The sequence below is a fragment of the Larimichthys crocea genome, chromosome III (assembly GCF_000972845.2).
Source record: "Larimichthys crocea isolate SSNF chromosome III, L_crocea_2.0, whole genome shotgun sequence".
NCBI classification, from domain to species: Eukaryota; Metazoa; Chordata; class Actinopteri; family Sciaenidae; genus Larimichthys; species Larimichthys crocea.
In genome coordinates, this window is record NC_040013.1 from 6,344,457 (window position 1) to 6,369,456 (window position 25,000).

Below are 25,000 nucleotides of genomic sequence, written 5' to 3' on the forward strand. Positions count from 1 at the left end.
TATACATTTGTTAGAGATAGAGGGAACGGTGCCAGGAGGGGAAAGGGGGAGTCAGGGATGAAGAGATGGACGGGTACGAAGACAGAAGGACGGATGGTGATGAGACGATGGAGAGTCGGGAGAAAATGCATATTTAGACACATAGGCCCTGTTATATTCTGATACTGCCCTCATTAGTGTAAAATATATCATATTAATCCATTTCTGCTTTACGGCCTTGTTAAAACCTTTAAATGCAGTGTAACCACCCGTTCACGGCATTCGTGGAACTGAACCTCCGAATAGCAGCCTCACAGGGAGGTGAGGAGAAGAAGGCTCTTTTTCAATTTGAGTCTCATCGTACATGAAAGAAATGAACTTATCTGTATAGTATCTATATATTTTTCTCCTAAATCGGCCTTCAAACTAAAAGTATAGTGGCAGTATAGAGAATAAGGCGCATAAAGTGCTATAAAAACCAAAAATGACATTGGATTTAAAGTTGAATAAAGAAAGCAATAAAAAAAAATCTACTGTAGCCCCTTAGAGAGCATATAACTCCAGGTTCACCCACTATTTTGGTGTAGTTACAGAAATGTCTTTGTCTGGAGGCAAAGAGATATTACAATACCAAATCATACCCTACGCTTTTTAGCTCACACTCCCCTTAGGGCGTTGGAGGAGTCACAGGTGATCCTGACAGAAAACAACATACGATCTCACTTCAGAGTTTTTAGCAACTCAGGTCATGTGACATAACAGGGGCGTGTGAAAGGACGGGTAGATGGAGAAAAAAGAGGAAAGACAGATCGGATGAACAAATAGGAATGCTAGTGGAGTCCGCGAAGATGTGTGGACTCAAATGTCATTAACCTGAGACAACATCGCCCTCTGCGCTGCGTGTGCATGCGTGTGTGCGTGCTATGTGTGTGTGGTGATTCATGGCAGGCAGCGCATCGGAGCACAAGCTGATGAGATATGAATCAACAACCGTGGTCAATGCTCTCACTGCCTTCAATAAGTGCTTCACAGTGGGTGTGAATATGTGCACTGTCGGCCTCCACGCATCCTCTCCTAGGCATTTAACATTCCCAAATTCATTCTAAACCAGGAGTTGTTGTTTCTGGTTTATTCAGCTACTGCTTCTCCAGGTTTCTTTTGGTTACTACTGTTTATGTTTGTGGTGTTCTTTCTTTTATATTGCTTTCTAACTTCTGTTAAATCCTGGTGTGTTTGGCACACTTGTAATCAGTGGTGTTAAACTGTTAATATTCAGCCATGAATATTTCAGGTGTACCTGCTTACAGTGCTGCCAAACAAATGTTATTTAATAAAGCGGTCCATACTTCCTGCATTATTTAAGCTCTCAAAAAATCCAGTATGGCTGTTTTCTTGTTTTGTAGACGCGGTATTTGCTTGCTGCATTAACGTGATGGCGGTCACAGGAGATTCGCCATTTGAATGCTTTAATGACTTAAGAATTTATACCGCTCAAGTACAGCATTAGGAGAGTGACACATTAACATTCCTGTGAGTTCCCACTGCAATTGATTCCGGCGTACTCAAAAATGTAGAGAGGTGATTCCAAATATATAATTAATTAAATGGTTAGAACTGGAAAAACTCAGACCATAAATGTATCTTCAGGATCATAACTTAAATAAAACCTGTGTGTCAGCTGTTTGTTAAAGACATTTTGTCACCTTTCTCGTACTCATAGGTCGCTCTGCCTCTTGTATCAGTGTCTTCCAGCCTTTCGCACAAAGACGTTGCAAACGTGTGTCATCCCATCATCGAATTATCTGCCTAGATACGCACATGCACATGAACACTGTGAACACCTGTTGGCTTGCCGCTTCGACTGTCAAGCTAAAGTCGAAAGGGTCACTGTGTGTGTGGTGATTCATGTTCCTACAGGGAAAGCCTTGGGGAGATAAAGAACACAGAATCCTCACTCATACGTAATACACAAGGATTACGAAGCAAGTTTGGGCTGGTGTCAGTCCTTTAGGTTTAAGTTCAAGCACTATAAGTGTGACTCCCCTCACCCCATGCCATTCATCCTTTCTCCTCTTGAGGTAAAATTGCCACTGTGTCGGTAATATTCTGCAACCTTTTTTCTTCCCTTTTTTGTATTAATTTTCTGTGAGAACAGACGCCTTTCTGTCATGCAACCATGCAATCATTATTAAAGGGTTGCAAAAAATTAAAGACCATCTCAACTCCGCCCCGAGAAGGCTATGTTTTTGTTAGCACATATGGAAATTATAAATAGCTTGACACAAAGCCATATTTACATCGTCCTCACTCTGTGTCACTTTTCAGCTAACATCCTTAAGGTGGATTAAGATTTGTGTGTACAAACACTATTTGTGCTCCCTTCCCATGGCGACCTCTCTTTTTTGTTCTGGTGTTTACTACTGTTCCAGCAATTCACATATTGTGGACTCGAAACGGGACAGATTTGTTTACGGTGAGGCGATGTGAAGGTTGGACGGGCCGCAGGTGTGAAAGAGAGCGCGGGAGGGGATATGGAGAGGTGCTGGAGATGTGAACTGGTGTAGGCGAAGAGAGAGAGAGAGAGAGAGAGACGGAGACAGAGGGACGACAGGACATTAACTCACGCAATACAGGGAAAGAAGTGGCAGGAAGTGGAGTCTGACAGCAAGACTGAAAGAGAGGTGGAGATGGAGAAGATGGGAGGAGCAAGGGGGACATAGGCCCTTTAATGAAGCGGGCAAAACGAAGAGCAAAAGGAAAGATGGCTGAGTTATACTGATGAATCAAGTCTTATGTTGGGTGCATTTCAAGCGCATCAGTGTCTGACAGCTGAGTTTATACGGCGGTAAACAAACTCTGTAATTGATTTTGAGTTCTCAGAGGGGCAGCGTGGTGATGCAGTGGTTGGCACGGGCCCTCATAGGCTTTGGCCTTTCTGTTTGGAGTTTTTATGTTTCTCCCCATGTTGCTCCAGTTCAGTCTCACACGTCCAAAGACATGCTCTAAAATGGATGGAAGCTCTCCTCAGGATCTTGGATTGTGATTGCCATAGCAATTGGCTTTGAACTAGTGACCTTGAAAACCTTAAAAACTGTCTTTCTACCCGGATTAAATTTGAAGCCTGGAACAAGTGAGTTGAGATGTGGACCCTGAGATTATTTTGTCCAACTGTTTTAATACTTTAAAACAAAATCTGCCGAAAAAGCTCAGGGGTCCTGAGCGCTACAGCTTCACTGTGTGGTAATTATTTTAGTTGAAGACTAAAAGATAAAAAAATAAGTTAGGAAGACTTCTGTGACCTGTCTCTGCTCAAAGCTAGTGGCTGGAGGCGATATTAGCAGTTACTAGTATAACAGCTGAACTGTCAGTGGTGGAGTTGCATTTTGGCTAATGTAGACTTCAGAATAAGAATGAATGAAATAAAAAAAAGATGATATCCCAGGTTCTGCTGCATCAATTATGATACTTTTTTCTTTTAAATTGTCCACTGTGAGCCCCTGAATGAACGGGGAGTGCAATGCTAAATTCATCAAGTGGAAACCTGCAATATTATATAATCAGAGAAGTTCGAGTTAAAATCTAAGTTTAAAGCCTTTATTGTAATCAATCAAGTTAATAACTCTAGAGGGCTAAGTGCGTGCAAAGTTATTTAAACTCATTTTCAGATTTTTTAAAATTGTATCCAAGGTGGGAAACTTCAATTTTCCCTCATTCTCAGCTGAAATCTTACGTCAACCTGTGATGCAGGACTGAAGAAGAGACTGAGGGAGAGTGGGGAAGTAGTGGTGGCATAGACGGTGGAAGGAGAGAAGTGAGTTGAGTATTGAAGTGACAGGTTGTTGTCAGGGCAGCGAGACCCAGGAAGATAGATGAAGACAGGGTCAGCAACTCCACGCTAATGTCACGACAGATGACTAACTGTGCTCTGCGTGGATAAGTGTGTGTGTGTGTGTACTTGTGTAAAGACAGGGTCAGCAAATTTTTCGCCCAAGGCTGACTGACCGAGAGTGGAGTGTGTGTGTGTGTGTGTGTGTGTGTGTGTGTGTGTGTGTGTAAGGGTATGCACGTACAAGGTCAGCAACTTCAACACAGAATGCTGTTTGTGTTTGTGTATTTCTGTGTGTGTGTGTGTGTGTATACAGTATGTGGTTGGTGTGTATGCTTCTGTTCCTCTCGGTGTATGTGTTTGCACTGATTTAACCTAACACCGCCAGTTCAAACTGTTCCTCTTCTCTTTTTGGTCTCCTTTCACTCACAACCAAGCGGCAATCTCAGATATATACAGATCAAAAGAGTTGTGTGTTGTAAAACCAAAACAATGAGCTGAAAGATGCTAAAAAAGCTCAGGCGATGCATGTCCACGAATGTGTGACATGCTAAGTTGAGTACGCTGTGGTGGTTGGAAGATGTTTTTGTTCTTTCTGCTGAGCTGGAATCCATAGTGATTGGTCTGACTGTGGGAGCCACGATTCTAGTTAGCTTTAACGTCTTGTGTGAGCCGGTTTATAGCCTGCGGTGCTCTGGATTAGAGATGGATAGATTTCTATCGCAAGTTCTACAGTCCACATTAGAAACAGAGTAATGTGTGTACTGTCTGCTCTGTGGTACAGCCAAATAAAGATGCTCCTATTGACTGTTCTGCAGTCCAGATTAAAAACAAGAGGTGATTGATTTTTCTTTTTCATCTGGGCTCCCTGTTGAATTCAGGCCAGCTATTTTCTTTAGGTTTGTTATTTTTTTACTTTACTTTATTACAGATGCTGGATACAAGTGTATCATCATTTACAGTTATGTAATTACCTTTCATTGTTGCTTTTATTGCTTTTTATTTCATTTGATCTGTTTTTAATCCACAATAAAAGTCATTGCAACCGCTGAGAGCTCTGCTGAGTCCTCCTAAAAATGAAGAATGCTGTGTCTTAGTCACTAACAGGTCATCTCAGCTGCAGATGGCTGTTTCCTCAACCTGTTACCACCTTCTATGTGCTTTAATCAAAGGCATTTCAGCTTAAAAGCAACAGAGATGTCTCCATAGTGAATGCGATTTAAGCAAACAGACGTAGCTCATGAGAGAGTTCACTAAGTGGTGTGATTGAAAGGTTGAATAACGACTCTGTCTGTCTTCTCTGTCTCCCTTTTAGGATTTGGACGTCCTTCCACGCTGTGCAGACCCAGAAGAACTCAGCAGAGTCCAGTGAAGTCCCTGCAGCATCGGCAGAAATGGCTCCAGCAGCCATGTCTGTGCCTCAGTCCTGTCTCTCCTCCCTCCGCCCCTCCCGCTTCTCCTCATCCCTCCTCTTCTTCCTCCTCTCCTGCTTTGTCCTGCTGTCATGTCCCGGATCGGTCCACGCGGGTTCCTCTCATAAAAACTGCTCAGCTAGTGGAGACCCCTGTCAGGAAGGTGGGTTGGTCTTGATCTTTGAGGAAAAATTGCAGATTAATACATGTATAGATGTAGAGGGGGATTATATGGGATAAATGTCTGTACTTAACCCTTACAGCAGGTGCAGCTCGTGGAAAAGTCAGGCAAAGAGTTAAGCCTTTCGTCTGGTTCTGCGTGTACCAGACATGTAAGCTACTCATATCACAGAGCTTTATCAGAGCTGAGCGCAGTGATGTTTCCGATCACTAAAGTTCACCAGAAGATTGTATCTAATACTTTTAAATCATCTCCTCAACAGTATTTCACATCCTCAATGGCTTATTCAATGAATTCCTTCCGATGAAGTTCATGATCAGTTATTATGTCTTTATTACAATAGGTAGTACAAACATTAAATTATATGGCTTGACTGCATTAATGCATTTTAAACTCTCCATTGTGTTGGTTGCACCATCCATCCAGGCTATTTTAACTTTATATTCAGCCATTTGGGGCAGATGTTACACTGGAGGGAACAGCCACAGTATGGTGACTCACTGCTTTTTTGACGTATAATGTTTTCTTTTAATCATATCATACACTAACATACCTTGGAGTTGCTCCAGAGCTCTGTAGTTTATTGTACATTTTTCATGTGCTACCACTATATAAGTCTACTTAATTTTTAAAAAAGCATAACCCCCTGGCATTTATTGCAGTATATTTTGGCAGCTCATTCTGCACGGCCCGTCCAGAGGCTCTGCAAATAACAGCAGAGAGATTTATTTGTCAGTTGCCAGGTGCACTAGTTCAGCCCCGAACACTGTCAGCAGAATATTCATAACAAACCCACTGAAATGCCACACCATATGAAGGCGACAGTGTTTCATTGGCCCCCGAAAAATGTTCCACTGGTGAGTTATCAGCTCATTGTGGCAGTTTACTGCCGTGAAACTGGAGAGCATTGATCCATTTCAATACATTTTAGTAGGACCAATGTGGAAAATCTCCCATTTATATATTATAATCCTCAGTCAGGTTACGCTGCCACAGAGCTTTAAGACTATACAAGATTAGCGAGAGACAGATTAGTGAGGTTATTGCATAAAATTGTTGCGCTCAGATATTTTTTTATGATCCTTTGAGCTAAAACTCTGTTCTGATTATCATTTCTTTACATTACAGGAGTGGTACTGCCCGTGTGGAACCCACAGAACCCCTCTGTAGGAGACAAAGTGGCACGGGCCATTGTTTACTTTGTAGCACTCATCTATATGTTCCTGGGCATGAGCATTATAGCGGACCGGTTCATGTCGTCTATAGAGGTAGGCAAGGTTCCATTATGAGTTTCTCCTCATGATATTACACAAATTCATTGTAGATTAATGTAGTGATTCCTTCTCTGTTTCCTTCTGATACATCCTTTTCTTTCCTTTCCTTTTGGTGCCTCCTTTCCTTCTGTGCTTTCTTTTCTTTTCTTCTCCTCTCCTCTTTTCTTAATTCCCAGGTAATAACCTCCCAGGAGAAAGAAATAACAATAAAGAGGCCAAACGGTGAGACCACCACAGCCACAGTCAGGATTTGGAATGAGACCGTTTCTAATCTCACTCTAATGGCCTTGGGTTCTAGTGCCCCCGAGATACTGCTGTCTGTTATTGAGGTGAGTACAATATGAGCTTGGTGGTTACATATTAGATTAACTGATACAGAATGGAATGGGAGCACAGTAATCTGATTTTCACCCCACCTATAGGTGTGTGGCCATGGTTTCGAGGCCGGTTCTTTAGGTCCCAGTACCATCGTGGGCAGCGCTGCCTTCAACATGTTTGTCATCATCGCCCTGTGTGTGTATGTGGTTCCCGACGGTGAGACGCGTAAAATCAAACACCTCCGGGTGTTCTTCGTCACGGCAGCCTGGAGTATCTTTGCCTACATCTGGCTTTACCTGATTCTGAGTGTATTCTCCCCTGGAGAGGTGGAGGTGAGGACAGACAGAAATGTTGAAGCTGGGTGGAAAGGAAGAGAAAGAAAAAAGAAGGAGCTGTTAACTCTGTCTCCTCTCTCCTCTAGGTATGGGAGGCGGTGCTGACCTTCCTCTTCTTCCCCCTCTGCGTGGTCCAGGCCTGGGTGGCTGACCGTCGCCTCCTCTTCTACAAGTACGTCCGCAAACGCTACCGCGCTGACAAGCACCGTGGCATCATCATTGAGACCGAGGGAGGGGCGGACGGAGGGTTAGGAGGTTTGGATGGAGGAGGAGGGGCACTGGGTCCTGGGGGGTTCACCAAGATGGACATGCTGGAGCTGGACGGGCAGATTGCATTGAACTGTCACAGTGGGATAGATGGAGGGATGATGGAGGATGGAGGAGCCAAGGATGAGGAGGATGAGGCCAGAAGGGACATGGCAAGGACACTGAAGGAGCTGAAGCAGAGGCACCCGGATAAAGACATGGAGCAGCTGATTGAGATGGCTAATTATCAGGTTAGGAGGACACACACACACACACACACATTACATAATATGTATATAATTTCGTAGAAATGTTTAACACTTTAGGAAATACACTTCTTTTTGCAGTCATTTGAGAATAATGAGAAGACTTTCATGTTTTTGCATTAACATTTGAGAATAATGAGAAGACTTTCATGTTTTTGCATTAAATAGAAATGGGAAGCTTATAGGTGTAAAACAGTTACTTTGGCTCTGTTTGAAACTCACTAATTTATGTTGTTGAAATCTTGTAGTTGCTATAGAAAATGTAAACTTGTGGTTTTTATCTGAAGTTACAGGCTATAACTAGTTATTAGCAAACCACATCCAGTTTGCGTGACTTCTTGGAGTTGCTGTTTACCAATATTTGCCAAAAAATAGCTCATGTTACTTAACTTAACGCCATCTAAATCCACAAAATGACTTGTCTGTTTGTGTATGGATTACAAAAATGACCTTTAGAGGTGCTAGTGGACATGTTTTTGCACTTCATAGAGAGCCAAACTAACATTTTCCCCTTGTGTCCAGTTTTTATGCTGTGCTAAGGTTATTGCCTCTTGGCTTCATACTTAATGCACAGAAAAAAAAGCTTATCTCCCAAAATGTGAAGCTATTTCTTTAACCAAGACACATGTACATTAGATTTTAGTCAACAATACAACATTTTCTAAATGCCTATATGAATATAATTAGATGTTATGAGTCAGGTGCTAATTATTGAGGCCCTGATGAAGCTCGTCCATCCAGCATCATCTTTGAATCTGTCTTCTTTACTCTTTCTGACTTTGTTCTTCACTGAGCTAAAGATCTTTTATACCTTCAACAAAATGAAACCACAGGAACTATATCATCATCACATTTCAATGCGTTTCCTCTGGGGGTGACGTTGTGTTGGAGATGACGCTGTGACAAGTTGTAAACAAGGTGTTTCAGGTGATAGCAGGCAGGACAGCACACATCTGTTATACAGAGAACATTTCAAAATGTTCCTGAGCAACTTCTGAGCTGTTTAACAAATTGATTTGCATTGTCATTACCATTCATTACATAACCGCCACAGTAAATTTGCTTCATTCGTCTCATTTAATGCACATTTATTTCCAGAGAAAACAGCTATGCTCGGATGTAAACAAAGCTAATTAAACTGTCAGATAGTTACACATTCCCTTTATTTTACGCTGTATATGTGTTTGTGTGTGTGAGAGAGACTTTACACCTCATGTACAATAATGTTATGTGCTGTTAACATCACTAATCTGCAGAGATAAAGGTGCCAGTTGGCTTGATTAACAGCACTGTAACATGTAACCCCTCTGCCATCGAGCTGATTTTTTACCCGGTAAGTTACACAGACATTAGTTATGTTAGCGCAAAAGTTCAGTGTTGAACTTGGAGGCTGTAGTTTGACAAAAAAAAATAAAAAATCTGTAACGCAAGGTCTGCTTGTTATCTTTTTCTGAGCTTTCAGCCACATCTTGAGTTCAAACAGACCGTGAGAAGTGGTTCAAAGTTCTGCAAAATAGAGCAAGTGGAACTTGATTTAAGATTTTTTTCGGGGAATTTAGATTTGCAATTTGTTTATTGCTATTTGCTATGAAAACTTAGATTTCAAAATTTAACATTTGGTGAAATTTGGCGTCAGTTTTGTTGAGTTTTGATCGTCACAGAGATTAAGAGACTAGTTGGTTAATCTGTTCTCATCCCTGCTGAGAAGAAAGGACCTGCTACTAGTTGGCTGTCTTATACACATCCACACACACACATGCACACTTACATAATGGCATATTGTGGATTTCTCTGTTTGATCTGTACACATTTCATTCTTTAATGCTGAACTATAGAAGCTGTCCAAGTCTGCTACGCTCCCCTTCTCGGCTGTCCCCTCTTCCTTCCTTTGCCTCTTCTCCAAGTCTTGGTCTTAATTTTTTTAGTAGTGAAGGAGGGAAAGAAGTTTGGCAGATATCCCAAGGTGCACTGGGGGTGACTTCCAGATGTTTGTTTGCCATTTTGTCATTTTGTCCTCCCTCCTGCAGCTAGTCCCTTAGCCTCGTGCTGCAAATAAGTGACAGCTGCCCTGGAGATTAAACTCCACTGGATAAATTAAAGCTATTGTGGTCATAATGAATCATTAAATAAAGAAAATAAATAGCACCCCCACCCCCCTTGGAGTTGGACTTTCATTAGGTAAGACCAACTTGCTCAGCAAAAACAGATCAAGTTTTTAACTAAACTACCAACTTCCAGCTTGCTTCCCTTGAATTTAAATAAATCACAGCTCTGAGGCCACATTTAATCTAATTATCTCGACTACAGTGCCCAATTTATTCATTTTCTATGTGTTGGGTCATTAAGATATTAAATAGCTATTTTGATTGAACTCATTACTTATAGATTGATAAGCCTCATTAGATCTAAAGTTTGCAGCGGAGACAGCCATCTGCAGTCTTGTGCATTACGAGCAAGTTAATGCTCAAAGGAAGTAGATGGCTACAAATTGTGCTTCCACTTATGTACTCATTTATTTTGTCTGTGTTGGTAATAAAGACCACAGACATCTAAAATCTGAAGCTGACCTTTGACTTTCATTGTTCCCATGGAGATGTAAGTAGAATTTCTCCTGGGAGACTCACTGCTTAGCCTTTAGATCTGTCCATTTCAAAGTAAAAGCTCCTATAAATGCAAGAGTGTTCTGTAGAAAAACAAATTAAGTTATAGATAAGCATGATGAAAACAAATAGATGACCTTGTCAATTGATTGGCTTTGTTGATCAGGTCCTGATGCAGCAGCAGAAGAGCAGAGCGTTTTACCGTATCCAGGCAACCAGGATGATGATCGGAGCTGGCAACATCCTCAAGAAGCACGCTGCCGACCAGGCTCGCAAGGTGAGACACACATAATCCTCCCTCATTACTGTTACTCACAGCCAAAAAAATACATTGTATTTAAATCTGACCTGAAATGTCAACGTTTTTTTCCCCCAGGTGGTGAGCAGCCACGAGACCCAGGCCCAGGAGGACGACCCTCACACCACCAGGATGGAGTTTGAACCACCTTTGTATCAGTGCTTTGAAAACTGTGGATCCCTGAAACTGACTGTTGCCAGACATGGAGGAGACCCTGGAGTTACTGTAAAGGTGTGTTGTAGTCAAGAGAAAGACTTTGAAGGGTTGAGACTAAGTCAAGATGAATACCAGACAGTATATAGTCAACTTAGGTACCTTAGCTTCCAAAAGTGGTCTTGAGACCGATCTCGGGTACAACAGTACTGTGTATATAAAAGTATGTGTGTGAGGGAGAGCAGACAAAAGATACTCAGACTCAGACAGACAAGAGCAGAGAGCATAGAAAACAAAAATCTACTCTGGACTTATTTCACTCACATCTTTGGCAGTTTTCCTAGCCTTGCTCTGATCATACGACATGCTGTCTCTCTGGAGGCTCTGAATTTTTCTGGACGAACGCTAGTAAAAAAATAGAAGTGGGTGATAGAGGAGTGTAGAAGAGACACATATCAAAGCACTTCCCTAGATTTTTAGCTTTCAGCTGTGGTTGTAACTCAAAGAAAACACATGTCGTTTAGCAAAGGCTCATTGATCTTGGGCTTAACGTCCTAAAACTCTGAATAAGAGATTTTCTTTCAAGTGTCCCACAAAGAGTCTGTGTCAGTGGAATGATATCTGATCTGCTCGCAGGGGCTTTGCAAGGCTGTTTCTTCTCTGTTCTTGTTCTTGTATACAAATTAGTTTATGATGCAATATCAGTGCTCTCTGCAGAGGGAAGCTGATGGCATGGCCTCAGTCTGCCGTCTACTGAAGGCTGATTTTACTAAGTGAAGTGGCCTATTTAGCCCACACACAGGCTCCTTAGGCATGGCAGCGCTTCAGAGACGAAGAAATTATTATCTTCACCAGAGGGTCTCAATGAGGCTGCTTGTACTCGATAGCGCACTTGTTGAAATAGCCAAACGTTCCAAGAATCCATTCCACAATCTGAGGCTTATTTTAATACACAAAGAAGTTCAAAGAAATCTACACTGTACTCTATATTTTTAAAGCGTTCAGCAATTTTAGCACCAAAAAAAAGGGTACCAAATCTTTGACTGGTCTAAAGGCCTTATGAATATCATGCTATGGCTAGCTAATCTACAAACTTCAACTTGTTGAAAGCAGCAGAAACAAAGACATTATCACTTTTAAAGCTAATATAGCTAACTCGTTAGCAGACAGTTGCCTAGGCAACATTAGCTTTCATCGTGAGTGGTGTTTGTATCCACCTAGTGAATCTAAGTCCAACATTTGTGTCTCCGTTTAGCTCTGTTTTGGTCTCTACCTCCTGAAAAAAGTATTTGGCCCTTTAGCTGCTAAATGCTTCAATATGTTCACCAGCTATCAGTGATATAAGTAGTGACGGTCAGCTAAAACAGTATAGTTGTGAGCTGGCAAACCAAAACTATTAATGCAGAAATGCAGATTAAATGTTTTATAGAGTTGATGGATGGGTTTGCCAATATGAGTGACATCATATATATATATATATATATATATATTATATATATATATCTATTATATCTAATATATAATGTAAATATTGATCATGGTAGCTTTAAATGAGCTAGAATAGCTGAGCCAAGTGTGTTATATAGTAAACTTGAGCCTACAGTAGTACTGTTCTTAGAGACTATTATAGTAAACTTGAGCCTACAGTAGTACTGTTCTTAGAGACTATTGGGCTAATGCTATATTATTGGCTGACACGATATCCATAAATAAGTAATATTCAAATTATGTTTCTTCTTTTTAATCCCATTAAGATATCATTTAAGATATAGATTTCAAATAGCAGCTCTCTAAAGTATCATTAAGTCTCAGTACTCCCAGTAATATCAGCCAGTGTAATGGAAGCATTCAAAAAGAAGTTCAGAGCTCTGGAGTTGTGTCACACACATTTCATCAAGAGCTAAAAGTAGAGCAGAGCCAAGAGGATGAATACAGTAGCACCACCAACACTGAGTCACTGATTCAGCAACAGCCACATATTATTTCATAGCAATCTGAGTCTTTGTCCATTTTATATATCAAGGGACCAAATCCGATTATTGTTGTGTGATTATTATTATTAACTATATAGGTGAGTGTGTAAGTCTCTGTATAGGATGGAGAGGGCTAATAAATGCGACACAATGAGAGAGGACGGAGGATCCAGGGAAAGTTTTGTTGTACTATCTTCAAAGTCTTTATTATCAGGCTGTATCTGACCAGAGGGCTCAGTTTAATGAAGCTGTTTCTCTTGTTTTTTCTCCCCCTCTGTTCACATCTCCCCAAATGCCTCTCCTCTATTTCTTTGTCGTCCTCCCGTATCTCGCTCTTCTTCTCTGTACCCTGTGTTCTCCCTCTTCTTTTGTGTTTATCTGCCCTTTTCATATCTGTTCACTACTGTTTCATCTTTGACGGCTCTTTCTCACTCGCTCCCTCCACCTCGTCTCACCCGGCTTCCCATCCCTCCGTGTCCCTCTTTCCCCCAGGTGGATTATCGCACAGAGGACGGCACAGCAAACGCAGGTTCAGATTATGAGTTTGCCGAGGGAACACTGCTGTTTAAACCAGGAGAGAACCTCAAAGGTAAAAATAACACTAACAGCTATAATCTGTGACATATTTTCACAAAACATGTCATGGGAACTGGAGCCCAGAGGACATCTCCAGCACCTTAGGCAACTTTGCTCCAACAAATATCTGAGTTTATGGTCTATTGTTTATCTTGCATATGTAGATGACACAAACTATTCTGTGCCAAAATCAACATCAACAATTCTTTTACCAGAAATTACAGTTGGGGTGATTGATGACGACATCTTTGAGGAGGATGAGTATTTCTACGTCCACCTCAGTAACCCTCGAGTGGTTGGCTATCCTGAGATCGGCACTGCTCCGCTGGATACGAGTGCCACTCCCAAAGCCGTGCTGGGTGACAACCATACAGCCACAGTGACCATCTACGATGACGATCACGCAGGTATGAGGACCCTCTGGATAATGCAGCAGGAATCTTAATGCAACTAATAACAACATCCTGCAGCCATTGTGTTTTAAAGATATAAAGATCATAAAGACAGTATACTGTACAACCACTGATACAAGGTGTTTCCTTGCTTCAACAAGCCTTCATAGCTAGGTTGTGACCCTTTGTGCAGCCATAAAGCTAGGCTAAGTAGCTTCTGCTGGGAAAGTGGAAGTTGATTCATTTAGTTTTCGCTCATGTTATTTCAACACCTGCTGAGCGGCACTGTCAAGCCCCTGCAGTAACTGTAAAAGCTCACTGCCACAGCTGGAGTCACAGGGTAATATGGGACAAATCAAATATGGGACTAAGCAACAGCTAGCATCATTTTCATCCAGATCCAAATTATAATAACTATTTTCAGCACCTGAATATGCAAATATGGCACTGGTCAAGTCAGGCTGTATCAAAAGGATAATGCAGGGGGTGCTATCATGGCAATAAATAAATAAATTAAAGTTAAATTCTCTCCTTTTGGTAATTACAATTTTGTGCAAACAAGCACATGAGTTAACCTTCTGCACAAGATGGAACATGAAAAACAGACAAAGTGTCAAAAGTAGATGTCAAACTATGTATTTTTAATAGAAATGTGTGCTCCCCACCATCTTAATTGTTTAATCCACATGGGTCTATTGCTTTGCTACATAGTGCCAGGATAACCACAAGAAGGTTACGCAACAAGGTTAAAATAGTTCCAGTTCCCCCAGTGTTGCAACGTCTTCAGTTGCAGAAGCTTGACAACATCCGAAGAGAATAAACGTGAAGGAGGATGAGTGGGCGTTTACCTAATGCTTATTATCTTTTATCTAGAGAGAGTGGGCAGTAATCTATTATCCCTTTCACTATATATATGGTAAACTTTAGAGAGAAATCTAGTGCACGAGAGTGTAGGTGTTTATCAACCTCATCTTACACATCCCACTAGTTTTTCTCCCTTGTGAAGTACTGTATCCTTTCTTTCTTCCAGGTATCTTTACCTTTGAGACTGCCAGTCAGAGGGTGAGTGAGAGCGTAGGTGTGATGGAGGTGAAGGTGCTCAGGACTTCTGGAGCCCGAGGTCTGGTGGCTGTCCCCTACCGAACTGTGGATGGCACCGCTAGAGGAGGGGAGGACTACGAACTGGCTGCAGGGAAGCTGGAGTTTCAGAACGACGAGACCATGTAAGTAACTGTTATTTTATTCACCTTACAGCACGGTTTATCTGAAAGAAGCTCCCTTGAACCTTTGCATTCCTACACAATAGTTTTGTATCTTAACTGTCTGTGTTATTGACTCCCATTCAGAATTACTGTTTAGTTTAATTGAGTGTTTAACGTGCATTCACTGTATAAATAGCTCCATTAGGCAGATAACAGTGTAATAACACCAATCTTCAAGGTAGGCTGCCCTGCATTAAAATGTTTGCACACACGTGTGCGTGAGCACACACACACACACACACACACACACACACACACACACAAAATTGCTCTTGTGTCCTTGGTTGCATGCATTTTTAATATGCTGATGTTAGCGGTGTTAAATTGACCAATACATAAAACGGTTGGGAATGCAGTTTCCTCAGAGCCTCCTGGGCCCTATAAAGCAAGACCTCTGTGTTTGTGGGTGAGACTGTGTATGTGTGTGTGTGTGTGTGTGTGTGTGTGTGTGTGTGTGTGGTCTTCTGCTTTTATCGGTATGAGGACATATGAAAGTGAGAACATCCATGCAAAGTGAGGACATTTATGCAAAGTGAGGACAGTTCCAACTTCTTCAAGGTGGTGTTTGATTGACAAGTTCAGAAATAGGTCAGGGTTAGGCTCGAGAACTAATTAGTGCTTAAGGGTTAAAGCATGGGAGTAGTCAACGTATTTATGTATGTCAGTGAGTATCCTTGTAAGTATGATAAGTGTGTGGTTGTGTGCCTAGGGCAGGGGGTGCTGGCAAGGCCTTTCAAAAGCTGTTCATCTGTGGCTTGCCCTCAGAGAAAGACTGTGAAGATGGAGTGTGTGTCTACCTGTCTGTGTGTGAGCGTGTATGTGCGCTCTTGTATTTTTAGTTATAGACTGTGAGAGTGAGGACATTTTTGCCAAAGTGCCATCAAAGAGCTGTTTGGGGGTTAAGACCTCAGGGTTAAGATTAGAATTACATGTAGGTTAATGATGAGGGTTAGACATGTACTCTAAGTGATCAAGGTCTGGGGCTAGGGGACGTCAGCGAGGGTCCTCACAAGCACAGGTGCACAAACCTTTATGTGTGTGTGTGAGTGCCAGAGTTTACAAATGAACAAAGAAGCTTGCCAGCTGAGAGCAGCCCGGCTCTAAGCATGAGTGTCACTGCAAGGGCAGAGTGTGTTTGCATGTGAAATATAAGTTTAAATAAGTCTCAGTCTTACCTTTATGATTTAAACACGAAAACTAACTTTTAGTGAGTGTGTACTGTTTTAAGTGTCTTTAATTGTCTTTCAAATCAAGGAAATTCATAAATCATGGGACACAGATGAATTTGTTTTTATTCAAGATTTTAAATCCAGCACTTGAGAAATGTTTTATCTTTAATAAGCAGGGATTATGATAAACATAATGAAGTAGAAGAAAATCAGTCATTGCAGATGCCAAACACTGGATACACTCTTAATTTGCTGAGATTAAATCACTGTTTTTTTTTAGCAAGCTGCAAAAACTGTGTTTAAACAACTCTGAATAAAATTCCACTTGGCTCAAAGAAAGATGGACAAGCTAGAACAACAACAACAACAAAAAAAGAGAAAGCACTTGTACAAACGGGATGCACTCTCGTAATATCCCCCCTGTCAAAAAACTCTTTCCTCGACGCGTAAACCTGCTTTTATCGCCAGCGCTCGTTTATTTCTTTTCATCCCTCCAATCCTTCAATCGTTTTTTTCCTCTTTTTTTTCTGCTGCTTCTCATTGACCTTGGATTTCTCTCTTTCGTGTTCTCCTCTCATTCAGGCTTTCTTTTTAATATTTCTGTCTGCCATATTTTTAGATTTTCCTCCATACAGCATGACTTTTGTCATCATCATTCCCTCCCTTCTTCACCTCCTCCTCTACCCTCACCTCCCTGTCATCTCTCCTCCCTCACTTTTCAGCCGCTCCTTGCGCATCCTCGACTCCTCTTCACTTACATCTTCCTCCATTCTGCCTTTCACCTTTACTTATTTACACTGTCAGACTCGCCTCTTTGCCTTCCTCTGCCTCCACCTGACACCCGTATCTTCCTCCTCTGTCTCCTTCTCACCTCCTCTGTTCTTTTCTTGCTCCCTTCTCTCCACTTCTTCCTCCTCCCTTATTTTATTCCTCTCCTCATCTTCTCCATCCACCCATCCATCCATCTCTGTCTATCCCTTTACTCAGAGAAAAGGGACTTGCTGCCAAAGCAGTTTAGCTGGATCACAACGCAGACATAACTCACCATCCACACCCTTTTCCATTCTCCTTTGTCCCTCCTACAGTATATCTTTCTCCACCATACTTAATAGTTTTGTTTACCCCTTTTGTCGGTTTCCTGCATTTAAGCAACCCCACATTAATCTGTCACTCTTCTCGTTTGTCTGGTGGAGTGAGCTTGCTCAAAAGTTCAAGGAAAGCAGTAAAAGCGGGATGATGGACAGAGGGGAGTGGGTGAAGAAGGGGTGAGCCAGGTGCTGCTTAAAATTCTCTGGTAAAATTTAAAAGGCACTGGAGCAGAACTGACAAGGGGGGAGGAAAGGAAAAGGAAGTGCTGGGGAATTTCACAAGCCCTAATTCATATAAAATAATGTGACATCACGTTGATCCTACGCAGAAAATTCCCTTTTCTTGTGCTTCCCTCTATCCAAGGTCAGGTTTCAGCTGAGTGCTCCCTGGAGCTTAAGGGGATTTGGCATCTTGCTCATTCAATGAGGTTTAAAGGAGCACTTCACCAGATTTAGACATAATGAATCATTTTATTTAGCTGCATTATTATTCTTCTGTGGCTATGAAGGTTCTTTATCAAGTCAGAGGACCTCCTAATCATGTCATAGTGAAGTCATCAGGGTTATCTCTGCATGGGATTGGAGGCTACAGATTTATAACAAAACACATATGTGATAAACTGGAGGCACATGGTGTGAAGGGTGTGTGGTTTTACCAGACAGGGAGGATGCAAAGAAAGATCCTGTTGAATTATGGGAAATGTAGGACTCAGCATTTTTTTTATGTACCTTTAAAACTTCTGGTCCTCTAATTTAAAGCTGTTTGCCAAGAAGCCGCAGTGCCATCCAGATCATTGGGAAAATAGTGCAGCAACGCAAAAAATGTGAATAGAAAATTTGTTCAGGTGCCTTAAAGCATGGATAGAAGTGGAAATTTATTTTGTATGCTGTCTTTAACTACATATGAAGGCAAAGGGGGAAGTCGTCAGCAATGTGGAGATGAAGAGTGATGGTGGAAGATGGAAGGAGGAGAAGATGAAGGAGGATTTCGTTGTTTCATGACTTAATAATGAATTGAGGACAGAAGTGATGGAGAAAGCAAGCGAGTGACAGAATGATGTGAATATGCAAATATGTTGAAATGTATTCAGTGTCACTTAGACACATACGCATATATACAGCACAGTAAATCTATATTTATTGACTATTTGCGCTCACAGCATATACTGCAGGAAGGAATTAATTCTCCGTTGAGCTGATGAATTCTTCTTTTTTTTATCCTTCTCTTGTTTGCCAGCGGAGTCCAAGAATCCCTCCTGGGTTTCCTCTGAGTCTCGCTCTGCTCTCCCTCCCTCTGTCTTGCTCTTTTTTTTTTTTTTAATCTGAGGGCATGTGTGTGCAGAAGTCAAAGGCAAAGTGAGCAATGTGTGTGTGTCTGAGAGATGCTCAGCAGGGCCAGTTTATTCTTAGCCTTCCTTTGACCTGCAGCCCAGCACAGAGTCACAGCCAAGACACAGACAACTGAGTGTGTGTGTGTGTGTGTGTGTGTGGTCCTCTCCCCTGGCTGCTCATTATAAATTTCAAACAGGTGTCGCCACCAAACTGCGCCGAAGCCTGTTCAATTACTGCCCTGCCCTGTGTGTGTGTGTGTATTTAGGTATGTGTGTATGCACTCACTTTACATAGCACACAACCTCCAACAACCAGTGTTTATGCTCTAAAACTTTTTATTATGTCACCACAAATATTTATCTATTACTATATTACTAAAAAATGCACTTCAGGATACATTTTTAATAATAATATTACAGTAATTGAAAGTTATCTAAGTTCCCTTTAGTTGCTGCTTCTTCCTCTGTCAGTCTCTCTGTTGTACTATCTAACAGTGAGGTTTATAGAAATATTCATGCTCTAAATCAACAAGTCAATTAACTACTTACGCCATAAATTAGTCTAAACATGACAAATGTTCTGCATGCAACGTCAGCGTCACCTATAAGTTTCCAAAAAGACACTTTGAAGCTGAAAATATGTGGTGCTAGTCACAGCCATGTCGACTGTGCTGCCTATTTCGCCTCCCGGCTCATCTAAATATCGGCAAAGACGTGAATCATCAGTGAGACGGGCTGAGTGACGGCTGGTTTCTCAAACAAAGCCATCTGTTAAGCTGTTGGACATTTTAACATGGGGGCTTATGGAGATTGAAATGTTCTGTAGCCGGCTTCAAGTGGCCTCTTGAGGAGTTAGAGTTTTTGGCACGTCCGCATTGGCTTCATTTCCCAGCCACAGAGTTATCCCACATGTTAATCAATGTTTTGCATAGCCTTGGAAGTGATGCTCATTTATTGCTGCAGGTAGTAAACTAGTTAACGAAAAACACACTCCACTGTTCAATCCATTCCTCAAACTTTTGTGATTTTAGTTTTGGAAAAGCAAAAAGAGAAACCACCTCTTCACTCTTTAGATTCAGAGTGTTGATCTTATTTTGACCTACTCTGCTTAGGAATGATTGCTAAACTCTGACTGGACAGTCATCCAGTTGTGAGAATGGGTTTAGCCAATGGTCACTTTCATCATGGATCTCTCACGCATCTATCAGACAGCCGCTTAAAGCAGACAAGATCTGTTATTTTCTTTTATAATGGCATCACAGAGATCACTGAAACACATCCCCTGAAGCGCCCCAGCCGAATTATCACTGCACAATATTGAGCTACGTGCTAATGAAGCCCAAACACAACGTCTTACGACAAAGCTGTCAGAAGAGCTGTGATCAGGCATTAGCTGCTGGTGAGGAGAGTCAGTTTTGAACAACACATTCTCCCTTTGGTGATGCTTCCTGGAATTAAGAGAGTGCGAGAGAGACAGAGGCCTGGAGGAAATACTTGGAAAGTGTGGTTGTGTTTGTGTGTTTGCGTGGGTGGGTGTTTGCGTGTGTCACCGTGCTTGTAAAGTGTTTGATATTTGCAACCTGTTTCTCCGTCTGTCACCAAAGTAGGGTGACTAACCCAAAGCTGTTCCCAAAATAAAACATTCTTTGAACTCCAAATCCCCAGGAGCTGTGCACCGTATGTGTGCGCAAGGATGTGCGTGCGTTAAAGTGCGTGTCTTTTTGTGCGCATACTGTACACTCAGATGCATTCATGTTTGTTTAAGCACTTACGCTCTCTTGCTGCTGCAGGTACATGTGTGTGTGTACTTACAGTTTAGAGTTTACCCTGCAGGGGATCATGGGTTTGGTCTGCTGGGGACTTCTTCAGTTTGCTAGATGTGAGTGAGGAGACAACAGGATAAAACAAAGAGCTGTGCATCACGGATAATAGTATACAATTACAGTAGGAACACATATGACACACTAAACATGATATTATGAGGATGTTTACATGCTGCTCTCCATGAATCTCATGCATTAAAATTGTCAAACACATTCTGGTTGGTTAGTATGTATGCTGATCCCTGCTGGGCGTATTTATGCAGCAGAGTCGGGATTAGAAAATATTCACCCTGAAACCATTTACCACGGTTAGAAAACAGCTTCTGGGAACTGAGGCATGATTGCAGCATTTCTTTTATACCTTATTTTGCATTATTACTGAAGCCTTCAAATATTTAGAGGTATATGTATTTACTTTAACATAAAAAAAAGGAAAAGACAACAATAACAAAAGAAAACAGTATATAGTGTCACATAGACACTATATGTTCAGTTTAATATAGATAAATAAGATTATTATATAGTGCCAAATCATAATCGACAGTAATCTTTCCATATACAGCAGTTCTGGACTGTACTCTTTATAGTATTATTTACAGAGACCCAACAATGCCCACCATGAGCAAGCACTTGGCCAAGGTGGCAAGGAAAAACTTCACTTACCCCATTGTTATTCCTGATTTCTAACTCTACATTCATTATGTAAAATGTAATGTTACAGAGTAATGTTTTAGAGTTCATAAGATTTTTTAAAGCTATGGTGCTCTGACATTTATTTCTTAGTTGGTTAACCTTTTCGACAGTTAACATTTATAATTTACTCTATTTGTCATCCATTTGACACCCAGACCTGTAATACATCCCACAATTTGTTAGCTCTCTAAGAAAGATTGGATCCAATTTCCAGTCTAAGCAAGGGCCAGTATGGAAAGTAGAGTCCTGTACAAAAAGACGCTTTAAGCTTCATATAAGATTAGACGGTAGGCACGTAGGTATTGTGCATTTCAGCACAGTTTTCACTCCCGGCAGTTGCATCTCATTCTCTGATGTCTTCTTCCCTTCAGGTTCAAATAACAACCTGCTAATAGGCAGATAAACACTTTCAACCCTGCCTCGCTCCTCTGTTTCTCTGCCTCCCTCCTTCTCCCCTTTTCCCTCCGTTCTGCTGAAGAAGATCAGGATTCCTTCGCCTCTACAAACATGACAGGCTCTTCTTTTTTTTTATTCTTTCCCTGTTTGTTGCCGTAGCAACTTTTGATCCCTCCCATTGTAAGCGCAACAAAGAGGAGACGACAGAAAGCGACAGAAAAATAGAGAGGAAGATAAAGAATAAAAGGGAGAAATTATGGGAGTAGAAAAAGGAGCTTTGTTGTTTTTTGATTTGTCGTTTTCTTCTGAGGATTTGTTTTTCTGCTGTCATGTGTCTGCGCTACAAGTTGAAATACTAAGAACCGTGTGATTACACTGCCCATTCTTTCTCCTCCCGTCTTCTCTCATTCATTTCATCTCTTATTGCATTTTTCTGCCGTTTATCGACAGATTCTCAAATCACTGTGCGCTCATGTGCGGGATACTCGTTTGTACTTTAATTAAGGAAGGAAAACATTCTTTGGCCAAAATGAATTATGAAGATTAAAGAGTCAAATCACATTTCGGCACAGTCATGGTCTGACTGACGGAGAGAAAGACGGAGGGCAGAGGGAGATAAAGACAGGCTGAATGGCAGAGAGCGAAAATAAAGACAGACGAGAGAGAAAAAATAGAGCGAGATGGTAAGCTCACATGCTTTTATCCTTCCATTTCTTCTTCTTCATCTCTTTTCTGCCTCTTCTTGTGTCTCCTCTTATTCTCTCCCTCTCCTATACCCTTCCCCGTCCTCTTTATCTCCTCTAATGTCAGAGCAGTCAAAGTTAAGTAGCTTAAGTCAACATCTTTAACAACTTTAGAAGCTTTCTCCGTGTGTGTGTGTGTGTGTGTGTGTGTGTGTGTGTGTGTGTGCATCCGTTTCCTTCGTGTGTGCGTCTGTGTGTGTTATGTTACAGCCGTGTATTGAAATCAATGTGGCAGCCGTCGCCTGTTGTTTCCCTATTGACATTTTCCGCCGTACTACAGTAATCTGGCAGTGTCTCAACCGCAGATCACCTCTGGCTTCCTCTAAAATTTTGAACCCGTTTTGAGTCCCAGCCTCTGGCTCCTTCTCTCTCAGTGTCTTTGAACAGTAGAAACATCTATTGATCTGCGGGTCTAAGACGAAGCCAACAACCTGGCGGTTAAAGATTTTACAGTAGCGGTTTAGACGAGTATACTGAGAGGTAGGTTGTCGCAAAACATCTTTCACTTAAGGCAGCTTTGACTTTGAAATTCTAACCCTGTGTGCCTCTCTCTGCGTCTGGCTCCCTGCTTTTTCACCCCGTGTTGTTGCTTCCTCGTTCTCTCCCATGCCACTGTCTCTGTGTTATACAATTCTGCCATTTAGCGTCCCTGTCACTCCTTGTTCCAGCACTGTCTTGCTCCCTCTCCCTCCGTGTCTCTCGTTTTGTACTTCTTAGGCCTGCATCTTCCCCCTGTGGTTGTTTTTTTAGCACTGCAGTTCCAGCAATTTTCTCTGCCAAGCATACACACACACACTCCCACAAACACACCCTATGGTCAGAGTCCTGCGCCCACACACACACACACACACACACACACATGAATACACGTGACTCTTTCCAACGCATCCCTGTGATCAAACCCCCGTGGACTGCAACACACCCTGTAATCACGGCTCAGAGACCTACCGAGAGCTGCGGCAACAGGCTGCCCCTGCCCTTCCATGCCCATGATTAGAGCCTCAACAAGGGGCATATACACCCACTATAACCCCCCTCCAATCCCTGCCCTGGGCCTCCCTGCTTCACTGGCCCCCGCCCTGCCATGACATGACCACATTAAAGGCCACAGCACTGGGTTCAATGGCCAACGAGGCTGGAGTAGAAGCTCCAGGGTGGGTCAACTAGGGCTGCAAGTTTGCTTACAGTCTTTAAACACTTTCTCTGAATGAACCACTGCATGTTTGTTATTTGATGGCCTTGGAATATCTCTGAATTCATTACATTTATTATACCATCCTGAGACTATTCCTATAAACAAACAAGGGCATGTTTGCTATGACTGGTGGCCTCTGTTTCACACTGTTTTTGAAGTGAATGTTTCCCATAAACCCACGGCAAAGAGCATAAACATGTGGGAAGTGTTTTTTTTTTTTTAATTAGTTCTTTGCTCCTTCCACCACCTGCCATTGAAACACACTGACAGCCGACACGTTTGTGCTTGAAGAATAGCGCCCTCTCTCTTCTCTGGACCTCAAAGCAACCCAGGATGCACACAGCTATCGATTAAACGCCTAATGAGTCTGCCTTTCTGTGCCATGCTTATATCTCCTCACCCTCTTGTTTCCTCTGTTAGTTCTGCACTTTCAAACTTTTATTCGTCTGTCCTGCAGATATCCTGGCGATTTGCCGTCTCTTTGATCATCTTTGCTGACATGCTGCATGCATGGCCTCATATCGCCCCGCAATTTATCCTCTGATTGGTCAGAGTTGGGCATAGTTTAACTCAATTAGAGCAGTGACCTCTGTTTGTGCATGATTGGACACTGCTCTGATGGCAGTATCAATCTAATGAAGTGAAACGATAATGCAGCCTCAGACTGTCTGGTGCTGTTCCATGGCACAGATTACCAAACTCTCGTCTAGTACACATGAGAAATACTGGTCAGAATTTAGAACAAATAAGATAAATATTCTCATCGCAAACAGTGGAGAATGCTGTGGGTGTAGCAATCAGGTACAATCAGAGGATATGTGTTTGGATTACAGTTTTCATGAATTTAATTTGAATAGAAAGAGGGTTACAGTAGGTGGTTGCATTTGAATAAGATAATTTCCTGCATTCTGTCTCTAAAAAACGATGATGATAATAACAGTATTCAATATTCAATCAATAGTTTTTCATTTGCAGTAATATTATTCTTCCGATATATATTTTAGCTCTGGAATAACTAGATTGCATTGAAGGGAAGACTTTTGAGCAACTAATCAGCCATTCATGTTTGATTGCAACCAATTATAATGATTTTATAATCTATGCTTAAAGCAGGGCGAGCTGGTAAACTACTGTAGCCTGAGCTTCTTCCTATTTTCTGCTGTGACGTTTACATCCCCTTTTGTCCTTATGACCTTCGTTCAATTCAACAGAGTCAAGAGTTTTATTGGTGTATTGTAGGAAAAATGACTCATGTCCACACTTCCCAAACTTATATCACTTCAGTGCTACTATGTCTCTTTTCCTGTTCTTCTTTATTCTATACACTTAATTTTATAAATGAACAACTACTACAGCTGATAGTTTATTCAATGTATTCATATCATCGACAGCCTCATTGTTTCTCTTTTGTGGAGCAGAGGAGATGAAATAAAAGTGGATGTTGACACACACTTCCTCCTTATGAACTCTT

At 41.7% G+C, this 25,000-nt stretch overlaps 1 protein-coding gene across 2 annotated transcripts in view; it reads left to right on the forward strand.

The window, feature by feature from the left end:
- slc8a4b (solute carrier family 8 member 4b) overlaps window positions 1-25,000 on the forward strand; it is a 92,734-nt gene that overhangs the window by 43,337 nt on the left and 24,397 nt on the right. For both annotated transcript variants that reach the window (XM_027278154.1, XM_010743273.3), the window contains exons 2-11: window positions 5,121-5,380; window positions 6,527-6,666; window positions 6,849-7,001; window positions 7,095-7,322; window positions 7,412-7,822; window positions 10,604-10,714; window positions 10,814-10,966; window positions 13,354-13,450; window positions 13,653-13,844; window positions 14,860-15,052. In XM_027278154.1, the coding sequence (XP_027133955.1) occupies window positions 5,200-5,380; window positions 6,527-6,666; window positions 6,849-7,001; window positions 7,095-7,322; window positions 7,412-7,822; window positions 10,604-10,714; window positions 10,814-10,966; window positions 13,354-13,450; window positions 13,653-13,844; window positions 14,860-15,052 (1,859 nt within the window). In that variant the 5' untranslated portion in view covers window positions 5,121-5,199. The remainder of the gene's footprint in view (window positions 1-5,120; window positions 5,381-6,526; window positions 6,667-6,848; window positions 7,002-7,094; window positions 7,323-7,411; window positions 7,823-10,603; window positions 10,715-10,813; window positions 10,967-13,353; window positions 13,451-13,652; window positions 13,845-14,859; window positions 15,053-25,000) is intronic.